Source organism: Limulus polyphemus, unplaced genomic scaffold (genome assembly GCF_000517525.1).
Source record: "Limulus polyphemus unplaced genomic scaffold, Limulus_polyphemus-2.1.2 Scaffold1938, whole genome shotgun sequence".
Taxonomy (NCBI): Eukaryota; Metazoa; Arthropoda; class Merostomata; order Xiphosura; family Limulidae; genus Limulus; species Limulus polyphemus.
The window spans coordinates 52,708-68,059 of NW_013667548.1; the positions used below are offsets into that span (position 1 = coordinate 52,708).

At 29.6% G+C, this 15,352-nt stretch overlaps 1 protein-coding gene across 4 annotated transcripts in view; it reads right to left on the minus strand.

Annotated features, from left to right (window-relative positions):
* LOC106465422 (myelin expression factor 2-like) overlaps positions 1–15,352 on the minus strand; it is an 87,375-nt gene that overhangs the window by 23,967 nt on the left and 48,056 nt on the right. For 3 of the 4 annotated variants that reach the window (XR_002611970.1, XR_002611968.1, XR_002611969.1), the window contains exons 12-14: positions 11,591–11,642; positions 10,550–10,630; positions 9,729–9,785 (exon numbers count right to left, since the gene is read on the minus strand). Coding sequence is in view for 1 of the 4 variants with exons in the window: in XM_013925647.2 (XP_013781101.1) it covers positions 9,730–9,785; positions 10,550–10,630; positions 11,591–11,642 (189 nt within the window). In the remaining 3 variants the exon portion in view is untranslated. Of the gene's footprint in view, positions 1–6,658; positions 7,333–9,728; positions 9,786–10,549; positions 10,631–11,590; positions 11,643–15,352 lie in introns of those variants that run through there. The other variant, XM_013925647.2, reaches the window with a different exon arrangement.

Below are 15,352 nucleotides of genomic sequence, written 5' to 3' on the forward strand. Positions count from 1 at the left end.
CAGAATTTTCTCGCCACCACAATCCCCAGACCTCAACATTATTGAAGAATAAGAATAATAAATAAGAAGTCGATTTCCGCTGTCATCGTCTCTAAAAGAACTGGTGGGTGTTTTAACTGAAGAATGGGCTAAAATTCCTTTGGAAACAATTCACAATTTGTATGAATCAATACCTCGGAGAATTGAGGCTGTAATTGCCTCAAAAGGTGGACCTACACCATATTAAAATATATTTTGTTGATTTTCCAAGGTGTTTCCATTATTTTGTCCAACCCCTGTATGTAACTCCTCAGAAAAAGACCTGTACTTTGTTCAAAATCTAAGGTCACTAACTGTTATGATCTGAAACAAATTAACAGCAACCTAAGCAAGTAAGTATTTAAGGATGGGACTCCATCTCAAGCTGACATTTTAAGTAGATCTGCCAAAATAATTACTATATAGTCTACAAACAACTCTTGATCGGAATCATTGCAATGAGACTAAAGCATGCTGAGCTATCCTTATGATACATAAGCACAACTATATCAAGAATAATTCACTTGATATAGTTGAAAAAAATGTTTAAAACCAACTATAGACAACTTACACCTTTCCAAATATGTCCCAAGTAATATTTTTACTAAAGCAAATATTCAACTAGCACTACAATTCAATTTCATGAGTACTGTCTATCTCAGACATAATAATAATTTTAAAATGATTCATTACAGAAGATAAATATATAAAAAAGAATGTTCAAAACCAAAATCAGGGGAACAGGAATGAATGAGGTGCCAAGATAGGAAACAGTCCTATTATGAATTATTTACGCAAACTTATCAATAAATTTTCACAATACAAATGACAAGAAACAATTTGTATTGTATACCTAGTAACTCTCTGCATTTCACACAGATACAGAATTATCAATATTTTTTATGTCCAAAATACATGTTGTTTAGAGTATTAATTTTCCATGAAAACAATTATGTTTTGCTTCACACACTAATATTTTCACCTGGCTAAATTTTTCCGATGTGTAACATCAGCCTTTCTTTACTCTTGGTCTTTGGCAGTAAAAAACTATCAAAAATTGCTAAGTGTCACTAATCTATAGTAAACATTCATTAACTCATTAGGAAAGTAAGAAAAAAAAAGGAGTACTTATGGTAAATATTCTTGACAAAATATTTTAAAATTGTAGAGCAAATAGTAAAATTTCAACACCAAATCAAATTAATGTTAGTGATTTAAGTAAAAAGACAATGTGAAAGAAATAAACTTAAAAATACACTGTTGTGAGTACAGTGACATATATTTTTTAAAAACAAAACTACACTTTTAAATAAAGCTACATAGCCATTCCTGATTTTGAACAGACAGACTAAGAGGGAAGGCAACTAATCAACAGCACCCATTGCCAACACTTGTCTGAATGAATAACAGGTTTCAACGCTGCCTTTATAGTGCACCCATGTTCCTGAAGTAAATTATTTTATGGCATCAGAATGTGAACTATAGATCTTCAGATTCATAGTCTAGACATGCTAACCAATAGAGCATGCCCATCTCATATGAGAAAAGGAACTAAGAAAACATAAATATGGGATGTTAAAAAAAATTATAACAAGTTGGTTTTACTCAGAAAATTAAAAAACAAAAATAGAAAAAAATGCCTACTGAAAAACTAGTAAAAATCTGAAGCAATATTATATTTCTTAAAGATGGTTCCAAGTCAAGTTCGTGGTCTCATACACAAACACCAATCAAGCCTAGTAAAATAATAAATTACCACATTTAGGCATTAGTGTACAATTTTAATAATGCTTTTTTAAATCTTAAACTTTAAGAAATAACTTATATATGCTGTGAAATGTTCATAAATTAGCACTCAAGAATTGCTTAGTTTGTTTTTGGATATTCAATCAAAGTTACTCAAGGGCTACCTGCATTAGCAATTTTGAGCCAACAGACTACAGAGAAGGGAACTCAATTAATTCAGCTCCCTACGATCAGCTTATGAGGGCTTAAACACACCTAAAGAACAAAACACATCAACTGCCCTCTATAACAGGTGATGAATGAAAACCAGAGAACTGTAGACTTTGCAACATCACAATATCCAGTGTTGATTTCCTTTATTATTCTTTACAAAATGGATACTAATGAACCTATTAAGTTTATAGAAAGAAAATACAAATTTAATTTAAAAGGTAAGCAGAAAATGGCTGTCATATCTACATCTGACAACAAAGATAATTTTTCAGTCTTACCAATAGAATATGGGAAAAGGAAAATTTATGCTAATTTTCCCATGGTTCTGCCCACAATCCATAAAAGCCATTTGTTCTGGTTTGATGTATTTAGACACTGGATGCATTCAGTCATTAATGTACTAACCAGAGATAAGAGGAATGTGACAAAGGAATTATTTGGGTTAGAAGGCAGGCCGCCAATTCTTGTCTGACGAAATAGTGGAATTTGACAGTCATCCTTATAATACCTCAATGGCTTCAGAAAGAATTGCTCAGTTTTGAATAGTCTCTTACCAAAGCCCAGCATTAATACTTTCCTTTGTATCACCAGAAAATTAATTTTTGCAAATCCAAATATTGCCAAAAATTCCACTCTTAAGAAACAGTGGCAGAGTATGAAAACAATTCTTTGACACTATAACTCATTCCAGCAATCACACTTTTGACAGACTATCAAAAAAATATCAATCCAACCATTTCTCTACCTTAAGCAAAAATTAATTTGATTAAAAAAAATTAACATCCATAAACATTCACACTGAACTTTCTTTGGATAATTTTGTGAAGTATTTTCACCCTGTTGTAAGAAATAGTTAATAGAGAAAGAAACTAATGATTATTCAATATGATTGCTAACATGAGCATGAAAAATGTACTGGGACATTTTTACAAGTGAAAGTATTTTTTACTCTTTTTTTTTTTATATTATTAAAAATTCTTATACTGGTGTAGCTGTAATTTGTACTTTTTTTTTAAAACAAACCTTCTTGGGTCAATAAATGTATGAAAGTTTGCTTGTGGTAATGTACAGTTTAAACTTTTAAAATGAGTACAATACAAAACTTACTTATTATGCAATTATGTCCTTCAAAGGTAGTAGAAAAATATAACAAAATTAAAACTTTAAAAATAATATAATTTTTTTTTTATGAACTCACTCCAGGCTATAACACCAGTATCCAGATACTTTTAATTCATTAATTATCTTATTTTTAATGTTTCACTGAAAAATTATTTCCCCTCCAACAAATTCATTTATAATCTATAATTAAATTAAACAAAACAATGTTTCTCAATGTAAAAGTTGTAATCCAATACAATGTAATTAAATGCAAAATAACTGAAAATATTTTAATATAAATTTCATTAATAAACCTTTAAGAAAAAATATACATAATACATTATCTTTATATAAAAACTTGTGTCAAAGTTTATGTGTACACTGCCAGCGGCACAATAGTCAACTATATGTACTAATACAATGAATTGGCATGCCTCATAACAATGATCTGATAAACACACACTTTGCTCCAAAATATATAAAAATATAAAAATGCAATTTGTTACTTCTTGTGAGGTACTTGCTAACGAAAATCTGAAACCTTCTACATTAATAAATTTAGAATCACAGTGTAGTGATAAATTTTAAATTTAAAGGCTTTATCACAATATATATATATATATATATAGATAGATAGATACAGAGTAGCCAAATAAAAAATGGATTGTAGTATAGCTGAAAATCATATTCTTTCTGAAGTTTTATATATGGTTAGTCCAGTGCTATCTGAGAAAAGTTCCAGCAAGTTCGAATATACTTCTTTCAGTGATCATACAATTTCACAAAGGATCAGATGAACTAGATATGAAGCCCATCAATCATTTAAAAACTGCTGAATATCTTTACTATGCAACTTGGCAACAAACATTTTGAATTGTGCTACTTTGATAGTGTGTAAAACGCATGTTGGAAGAAGATCGTGAAGGTCTTTCAGATATTTTTTCCCAAGTAGAACAACAGCAAACAAAATATTCTGAGTACTTGATGAGTGCACTGCTAGCAAGTAAAAGCTAGGATGTAAAAATTGTCAAGACTATGAACAATGGTGCAGTAAATATAACAGAGATAAATTATGTTGTTATAAAAACAAAATAACTGGTTCTGCAGTTTTGCAACACATGAAACCAATTCATTATTTACCATAAAGATATGGCACCAAGTGGTCCATCTAAATTTCATGTTTTGAGAGATGTGCACAGAGTACACCAAATTGCTGCTCCATACTGAAGTTAGACAACTTAAAAGTGGTAAAGTTATAAACTAAATGTATGAAACCTAAATATATTTCTACATCAGAAACAATCACCAGTTAAGACTTGTTCAGTGATGATTGCTGGTTGATGAAGCCACCAGCCTTTTGATGGATATTTCTTTACTATTAAATTATTTAAGTCTTATGTTCAAGGGAAAAACCAGTAATTTATTCTATCACTCTGAAAAAATTCAGTCATTTTAGAAATTGTTAGCTTTGTCAAAGGCACAATTAACAAGTAGCCACCTAATGTAGCATTTCTCAACAACTGGTCCACAGACTGGAGCTAGTTCATTACAGCTACCTTGACAATCTGTGGGATTTCACACACAAAAAGTGACACAATACTCATATGTAAATCATGATGTCTTTTCATTGTGCTTGCATTTTAGTGGTCTATGACAGTTAAGGAGGAAGCAAGCCATTCCTGGTATCAAAAAGGTTAAGAAATGCTGACCTTAGGTACTATATGTTATCAGAGCTCTTGCATGACATAAAGGAACACAACGGAGTGAAATTAGCTGACCTAAAAACCACATTACTAATACATCACAAAGGTTCAAATACTACCTCCCTTCATAATTTTTTCATAATCTTGAAAGTAAATTATGGGTGAGAAATCAATCAATAAAGATATATATATATATATAAAGTGGAATAACAGACAAACGTGAATGATGAATATTCCAGACTTGTATGCTGATTAAAAAAAAAAAATGACAAGTTCATCCCTCTCACTAACAATTGAGCTGAATATTGTTTAAAAATGTTATTTCAGTGTTTTATGAATTTAAGATATGGAATTGGATTTTTATGGCTAGTAAATAGTATTTACTATAGCCAAGATAAAAAAAAGCTCAAAAGATAAATAATAATTAAAGACTGGATCGTTAACATGTGAGGAAGTAACTAAACACACTGAAGCAATGTCAAATTATTTTCTAAATCCCCACTAAAACTTTAGTTAAATTGCTGAAAGACTTCTTTTATGTGTCAGATTGTTTACTCATATTCTTCTTTAAACCAGCAAAGCAATGATTTTAAGCTCAACATAATACCACTTTTTTTTTCTTCTTGAGGTAATGTCAGGTACGTTACTATTAAATATGTATATAACTACTAATCCTACCAGATCTTAGTTTAGAAGAGATAATAGAAAAATACTTCGTACACAGCTGAAACCTCATTAAAAATATTACTTCAAAAATGCCAGCTTAAAAAATGGAGAGGAGGAACACTAACACTTTGAAAGAATAGTTGTCATACAAAAATAAATCATTATGTTATTTTAAATATCACTGAATATATGAACAAACAAACTCATGTTCCAAAACTTCAAGAGTATGAATAAACTCAGGATTTCCCAACTCCAACTAAAAACACAAGCATACAGCTTGAATTTTAAACATACAAATCACTGGACACAGATTACAGGATTTCCCCTCACCAAAAGCATCTTATTTTATGCCTTATCTAAAAACGTACATTTTCTCACTTGCCTGATTTGATAAGAAAAAACAAAATCTGATGTTTCTTAGTATTCATACAAATAAAATGGAACAGAAATAGCCCAAGTACCAACTGGAACTTTAATCCAATGAGTTTTTTCCATTAGTTTGATGCTCACGTTAAGTGTGAACATTAAGATCAGATTGGTATGTTGACAAAAACTTTTTATTACATCAGGATTTCTCATCCACAAATGACACATAAATCAGGATAAACAGAATCGTAAATATTACTTCTTGAGACCAATGATTTTTAGGAATGTAATTCAAACAAAGAAATGTATATTAAAGTATCAACTGCATAATGTTTCATCAAATACGGTTTAACTAAAAACAATACAATTATCAGTTATCACTCATTTGTCAATTTTTTTACAGTTTTATTTTAAAAATCATGAATTATCACATATGCTATCAAAACCAGACAAAGATAATTCAATTAACATGTTCATAATAATAATGCAGAAAATTTTAAGAAGAAGACTTCTAAACAAGAGATTGCATTTATATCATGCCATACAATTAACCAATTAAGGAATCTTGAACATCAAACAACAACTATGCATTGGAATACAACATATTTCGTGATCAATACATTACAGATAGTGTTTCTCCTCTAACACAGGTAATGGTAAGTTTGTTTTAATTCTTCATTTGAATATTGTTAAGATTATGGCAGTTCTTATACTCAAAGAATAGAGGCATTTAATTTTCAAAACACACTTGTTGGTAAACATCAATATATTGAATCCCATTTTCATAGCAGCTAAAAACAATTTTAAGGAAAATATGAGAGCATAAAAACACAAACCAGGGAAAAGCGGACAGAAATTTGACATAACTTTATTTCCTTGTACTTGTTTTTTCAGTACATATTGGGAAAACAACCTTCAAATTCTCAGATGTGCACAAGTCTTTTATTTCTCTTCAGTTTCCTGAACAGCATTTGTCTAAGACAAAGGAAAACTACATATTTGACTGACCAAAAACTAAATGTGAGATTTTCTGTTCACATTTTGAAAAAACGTTTATGATTTTTTCTTCCATTAAAAGCAGACTTCATGAATGTCTGAAACAACACCGCTTCACACACAAGTTTATTAATCCTGACAATAAATCTACCATATGAACAGGTAAACTAAAATAACATATGAAAGCTACAGAAAACACCCTTTATCCTCCATAAAATATTTGTAAATCGTGCTATTTTTGTAAGATAAAACACATCAATATGCATGCAAAAAGACAGGAAGAAAATATGAGCCATAAAACTGCATCCAGTCCACTTTTTTTCTTTAGATCTACACATATGAAGGTCACCAAGACCCTACCAGCTGAAGATAATACAAGAAGGTGACCTTATAAACTGAACTAAGAATGTCTGCAAGGTAGCCAACTCAAAAATTTCCTCTTCATGGTGACAGCTACTTCCCAGATCCAACACCAAGACAGCCAACGATGAATGAAAGTCTGACTGCTACCCATACTTTGTTACTACAAAACATATAAAAAGAACTTTTCTACACACCAGTTAATCTGATGAAAAAAAAAAGAACAAAAACAACAAAAAATTACTGCAACCTAAAAACATTTTAGATCAATCAAATCATCTGAGATTATATTCAACCATAAACACAATGAATATAATTTATTAAATATATCATACATTTTAAAAGATCTCTATACTATATCGTAATTTACTACAACCTTGAAAACCATTATTTCTTTTTACCTTTTAATGCTTCTGTATCTCTTTTTTAGATCAACTTAAACATTTTTCCTTTCGAAAGCACATCATATAACAAAAGTAATGGAACAGAATGCCCCCAGCTGGTAAGAACATATCCCCTGTGAATTTACATATGAAAAACATGGTGCATTGGTGATTAGGGGTTTTACAAAAGGAAGAATCTATGACAAAGAGCTAGTTTCTAGCACAAAATAAAATCCAGGACATTCAAAGAGTAATGTTAATGGATGCAGCACTCATGAGACATTTCACTGCCTCAGTTAATATATCTAAATCCACTCTGGAAAATGGGTTGAAGAGGTGGAACATCACTGGATATGCTAATGTGGATTATCAGCCTGGCTAGGCAATATTACAATCACTTCTTAGTCTAAGCAAAATATGGAATATGTTGTGAAATGAAAATGTAAAGGGTATTTAATAACTTAAGATTTTAATAAAAATTAAGGACAACATATCCAGTGTGCAGGTAACTCCAACTGTTGACTTTTATAGACTGGCTACAACTCAAAAGTCTCTCATCAGAGCCCTGAATGCAAAACACTAGCTTTCATGGTACCTTGGATATTGAAATTGGGGCAAAAGATATTAGGAAAACAACCATGTAAAACATAAATCTTATTAACCAGTTTGATTCTCATGAATGGGTCTAGTTACTTGAGTAACCTGGAAATTGCTTTTGAGATGACTATGTCATCCAACCAGAAAAAGTGAGGGTATTAGTGCCATAATGAGTGCCTAATTAACCCTCTCTGTACAGGTGTCCTTTACTACATGTCACAAGGTTTTAAATGACTTGCATTCAAAATTTAATTAAACTACTTTTTGTCTAATTTATACCAATTAGTACAGCTTACAAGTTTAAAGCTACTTAGAATAAACAAATGTAGTTTCATGTTACAATTTGAAGTCATTTTATAAAGAAAAAAAAAAGAATAATTTAGATATATTTCAATTTTTTTTGTGGTTACAAGGTCAGTCGAATTAGTTAGAGTAGAGAAAATAACAGATAAAATATAAATTCTACAGAAAACAAACATTTCAAATGTATTTAGGACATTTTATACAGTACTTTAATGAAATTTGAGGTGAAGAAAAGTATTTTTAATTTTAACATGAAAATCACTATGCATTCGGTCGGACTTGTAAATAAAAAAAAAATAATAAAAAAAAAAAAAACTTGACAAATTCTTGGACAAATCTTTTTTGTGCTTATTAAAAATACTTCCCTAAAAAATCTGATTTTTTGTATGTGACATACTTATAATGTTTACTGAAATTCTGTCCAATTTTGTGACAGTTAACAGTATCAAAACCATAATGACTTTAAATGAGAACAAAGTGGTCAGTCATTTTGACCAAGCCTGTGTTGAGAGATTAAATTAGTTAGAATTGAAATCATTGGTAATGGTTAAAGGAGCCAAAAGTACCTTGTTTTATTGTTATAATAATGTTGCAATGTTTCTAATGGTAAAATTTTACAAGATGGATTATTTTTTCAGCATGATACAAATGTTGAATCATATCATACCACAGCATATCTAGTTGTAGACTGACATAAAAGTTGAGAATTTTCTTCAGCCACTTCAAAAACAAATCATAAATCCAAGTCAACTAAGTAACTAAAAAAGACATTCCCTGAAACTCACTACATTCTGAACTTCTTTTCAAGAGCAGTGGCAGTCTATTTCACCATTTTTTATTTCATCACACTATGGCAGATATTAATAGCAGTTCAGGCTGTGAAACACAACAACCCCTTCTTTAGGTATGCTGCCCTACTATTTTTCATAATACAGTGTATGTATCACCAAAAATTGACACATCACAAATACATAATAGTAATTTAAAAAATGATAATAAAAGTTTGTAATATCACAAGGTTTTACTTTAAAAAAAACTAAGAACTCAACAGTACTATCTATGCAATTCTTTATAATACAATTAAAACATTAAGGATATAAAAAGCTTTGATACTTACCATGATAGAATAATGATTACATCAGTAAAACTAAACAAAAATATTATAATTCTGAAAAATTACTTGTTTAAAAGTAATATGTATTTTTTTCACACAACTCTGCTTAAATGACAATGATTTTATAAAAGTTTTAAGCTCAAACAATAAAAGGTATTTTACCTCAGTAAAGTTGAACCTCCAATGAGCGCCCATGAATTCGAGCTCCATCCATTAGATCTTGTATTAAAAGTTTAAGGTTGATTGAATGAGAATTTTACCATCCTCTAAATACATCATAGATGTAATGTTACATTGGAAATCAATTTCATTTTCATACAATAGTGTCAAAATATTGTTAGTAATCAGGCCAACAGTGGTTACAAAAACATACTGCAATACACATTTAGAATGCCTAAAATATTTGTTTGTGTATGAATGAATGAATGAGACAATGCATGATTTTTACCAGGTCTCCATTAATAAGAATATTTTTTTCATACATTTCATCAAAATATTTTTCTACTTTGTAGAAATCCTAAGCAAGAAAAAATGTAGGTGGTTGTGCACTATCCTGCTTGCTATACTGAGACAGCTAAAAACATAAGGTATTGATCACAACCTCAAAACAATATTTTGACATCAAATATAAATTAAAAGTAAAAAGTATATAATTATAATATGAGATGTTCAAGAATTTTATGATTACTTTTGAAAGTTTTCAAAATATTTCATTACTGAAAAAACAAAAGAATATTATGTAAATGTTAATATAAAGATGCAAAAATTTATCTAAGAATACTACATGACATATTTGAATAATTAATGGCACTTATTAATGCAGAATTTAAAGTGTCAACATCTATAATAATTAGTGACAAGAAATCGTTAAAATAAAATTAAGCTATACATTATCAAAATAAGAAATTTAAAATACTAAACACACAAAACCTACAGAACTTAAACAACAATTACAATGGGAAAATAAATTTTCAAAAGGATACCAACTGCACGCTGTGCATCCCGTTCCGAACTGAAACGTATATAAGCAATTCCCTTCTTGAATTCTACATATCTCACGTCACCTGCAAATGTTTTAGGTGAGTTAATGAAAATATATTATTCTTAAATTAAATTTTAAGAAATTCTTTCATGTACAAAAACAAATTATAACTATAAGGTCAGTTTTCTGGTTAAAATGTTTCTCTTATCAAATCACTTTTTTTGCTAATTACACATGCTTCTATTTTTGAAATAAATCTGCCATAATTGAAATGAGAATTATTTTAACATTACACTTGATAGATTTTTCAATTTTTTCTTATCACCAAAGTTTACATTCACAATTTACAATACTACAACAAGATTCAGTTTAACTGAAACAAACTTTATACTTTTAATAGTAAGCCACAGATATATTATCCATGGAAAAAATAGTATGTCTGCATGACAAATTCAGAATTATGCTTGCACATGACTTAACAGGTTTAACTGATACATAGAAAATATACATTAAAAAAGGTTTTTAAATCAATTTAAAAACACCACTAATAATTATATTATGCTGTTGGTTTGCCAATTAATATTGAAGTAGGAAAACAAATTTCCTTCAAATGATGATTTTTAAAACCAAATTCCATTCAAATTGTGTTAAAGATAATATGTACTTAAATGCAATTGGCTAACCATACTTATGCATTACACAATGAAAACCATGGTGTGATGTGAATATGTACCCCTAGAAATTACTTTTTCCATATAAGTACACTTACATGTATGTGTACAAATATAAAACTAAACTATGGTGTCTGTCATAGAATACCAGTCACTTTTTCTGTGGAACATTGATTCATAACATCATTCAAGACTTGATTTTGCACTGAGAAAGAAAATTTGCCTCCTCTCATCTAAGTGTAATGTTTACAAGTATAAAAAATTTAAAGTTAAGTCCCTACAAGACAATACTGATTTACCATTTATCATCAAATTCTTTTAGTACAGTTCTTTAAAGTACATATTGGTAAAAAAAAAAATGTGAAACTTACCAACATCCTTGAATTTATCACGCAATGACTGCCAGTTGTATGAATGGGGAAGCTATTTATAAAAAAAAAGAAGCTTTTAGACATGCATGCATACACATACAAGACCATGCTCAAGCAATAGAGCTTTTTCATGTTAAATATCATCAATTACCTATGTGGACATCCCACACACAATAATTATACATGAATAATATAATTAATTTCTTGGTATTATTCAAAAAGTTATTTCATGAGGGAAAAAGTCTTAGTTAGTATCTGATGATAAACTAATTGATGAAATGAACATATTGATGTACCTTAAATAAAGGTTTTAAATATTCATATCTGAATATTTTGATTAATGTACAAATTAACATCATTCCTCAGGTCCAAGACCAGTAAATATTATGACAGACCATCAACTATCCTTGATGGTGCAACTAATCAATACAATTTCTAAAGTAAGATCTACCTAGATATTCCAAAACACAAAATCTTCATATGCATGCATGATTTCATGAGCCTCATGTAACTATCTACCTCTCATTATTAGTTATAAGGAGCTAAAGTAGTACAGTATTGCAACTGAAGTGTGAAAAATGGAAAACTACAAACAAAATGTCACATTAATTACATGCTTAAAGATGCCTCCATAAAGGCATTTGCTGTGCCATCTCTACTCCAGCCATTACTGTGGTGTTATGGACCATTTGATAGTTGTAGAACATAATATTTACATCATCCAAAACAGATATTTTTTTTCTTTCTGAATACGAGCAGAAATGTTAGTTATTAAAAGTATGAATAAACGAGTCTGGTAGGCTTATTTGGAGCTTCAGTAGTTCATAGTTTTTGTTAATTATCATATGGTTTAAAAGTGTTAACATGGAGATCCAGCAAAGTTAAAATAGAATGCGAGTCAAGTGAGAAATATCCTGCAGTGAAATACACTAGAGAAGGGAATGAGTAAACTAACTATGAAGCAACCTACAGTGAAATACACTAGAGAAGGGAATGAGTAAACTAACTATGAAGCAACCTACAGTGAAATACACTAGAGCAGGGAATGAGTAAACTAACTATGAAGCAACCTACATATAAATGTATTCAGGGAAATAAAGTTGCATGATACATTATCTCAGAAAACATAATTATCTGGCCAAAAAAATACTATGAGCAGGATAGCTAATATGATAAAATCTAAAACTACTGACAAAAATACGAGAATTCCTTTTATAACAGTACATAATGTAATCTGTGGTGCAACTTAAACTTCAACAGAGATATGAACCATGCTATACACTACCCAAATATAATTATTGCAACCAAAATATTTCCTTCCTCCTTAAATTATTTATCATGATAATCGTTATCTTAGTGACTTACAAAATAAAATCTGTTGTTGTACATCTGAAAATGACTTCACACCTTATCAGTAATAAAAATAATCAACATAACTATTAGTTATGTGACATTTATTTGAATTTTAGTTACTCAAGGATAATCTAACAAGTTTTTAAGTTCTCTTACATTTAATTTTTGCTGAAATGTTTTAACCTGTGAGACAACAGTTTTTTTTTTCTCAAGTTTTACTTCGTACTTGATCACTGATATGATGCTGCAACATCTTTTGAAAAGTAGCGTAGAATACATAATACCATTTATTAACCTGACATACTGTATGTTAGTTAACTTCACATATAAAAGAATAATACTTTTGGAACAGAATATTAGCATAAAGACTATAAAACTGATTTTGACACTTTCATAAGTACTCTTCAGTTCTACACAGTCTTCTGTGAAAGTGTTGAAACTAGTTTCCTTATCCTAGTCTTTGTATTAATATTTTATTCAAAAGTGTGGTTTATTTTTTACATTAATCTTTTGGATAATTTTTTCAGTTTTCTATACTGATGAAGAATAAGTAAAAGCTAAAACATTATTTTGTGCACTATTAATTGTGAAAATTGTTAAATTTGTGTTTTGTTTTCAGTGACAAAAAATAAATTTGAGTAATAACATATCATGTGCTTAAAGTTCTGTATATAACTTGTAACTTTCTGTTGGTGATTCTGCATAACACCATAACATGGCAACTCATGCAGACTAGTGAACTTAGACATTTACTAAATTACTGGTGTAGCAGACCAACTTAAATAGTTAACTCTCACACACAATTTATTCACCGAGGATTATAGCTACAATTTATATAAAAGTGTAATTAGAAATTCCTCAAATCAGGTTTTGAGTCTCACTAAAAGTTTACAAAAATATAAATACAAACAATACTTAAAAATAATAAGTCATATATATAAACAAAGTTACACCATTTTTCAAGGGAGGTGATAAAAATTGTCCCAGTAATTATAGACCTATTAGTCTTACATCATTTATGGGAAAAGTTTTTGAAAGTCTGATGAAAGATGCTTTGCAAAGTCATTTAACAAATATTAAAATTTGGTTGGATAGTCAGCATGGTTTCACTAAGGGAAAATCTTGCCTTACTAATCTTTTGACATTCTTTCAATAGGTTACTGCTTATGTAAATGAAGAAATGGATGTGGATTTGACAAGATGCCACATAATATGCTTGTTATAAATATATCTGAAGACATAGGGATAGGTTGGCTCACTCGACAGAAAACAAGCTGGATAGAATAAAGCTAGGGTTATTATCAATGGAGTTCAGTCAAATTGGATTAACTCTTTCAGTACAGGCTTGGTCCCTGGGACTGACCTCAACCATTTTGTGCTTGTCATAGTTTTCATGCTATAATTTTTAAATTAGTAAGCATTTGTTAATGAAATTTGGCAGATTATCAGTAAACAATACAATGCTTTCATATACAAAATATCAAATTCCTTTATTAAGTCTTAAGGTTTGTTAAGCAATATTTTTCTTTCTCATGCCTTTTTTTCATGTTGCCTATCTAACATGAAAATTAATTTCCATTTTAAGATTAAAAATACTTTTGTGCGTCAGAAAATGTTCAAATTTCACATGCAAAATCCTTATAATGTCCAGATAGTTATGAAACATTTCTTAAGAAAAACTATATTTTGTCTGTTATTTTCAGTAATGAATCTCTGTATGGGTTTGGTAGATTTGACCGATCTCGTAACCACCATAAAAAATTAGGAAATAAATATAAATTATGCCTCTATCATTCTAGAATGAACACAAATAACACAAAAACATAAATGTTTAAACTAAATAGTTTAAATATCATAAAATTTATATACATTTATTATTTTTATTATATTGACCTTTTAGCATACCTGGCTGATAATCTGCCATATTTCATTAACATATGCTTACTAATTCAAAAGTTATAGCATGAAAACTATAACAAGCACAAAATGGTTACAAGGTCGATCCCAGGGACCGAGCCCATGCTGAAAGAGTTAACACTTTCAATACGGACACTGTCAATTTGACTAAACACGTGACCTTTTTGTACTCGTTTAAAGTCTTTATAGATTTAATACTTCTAACTCTCATTATAGTGAGTATATCTACATGAAATTTGGCAGTTTTTCAGTTAATATTACAAGTCTTTCACATACAAAAACTCATTTCTTAGTGAAGTATTTCTAATAAATTAAAAATATTTGTCTTTGATTATATCGCGTATTTGTTTTGAATAGTCTGTGTGCAAATTAGTTTTCTTGTTAAAATTAAAAATATTTTTCCTCTTCTCAAATTTCCTTTGTGTAATCCCCAGGCCTGCCAACAAGGGGCGGGGCTGCACAGGAGCCTGGGCGAATGAAACCTGGTAATGC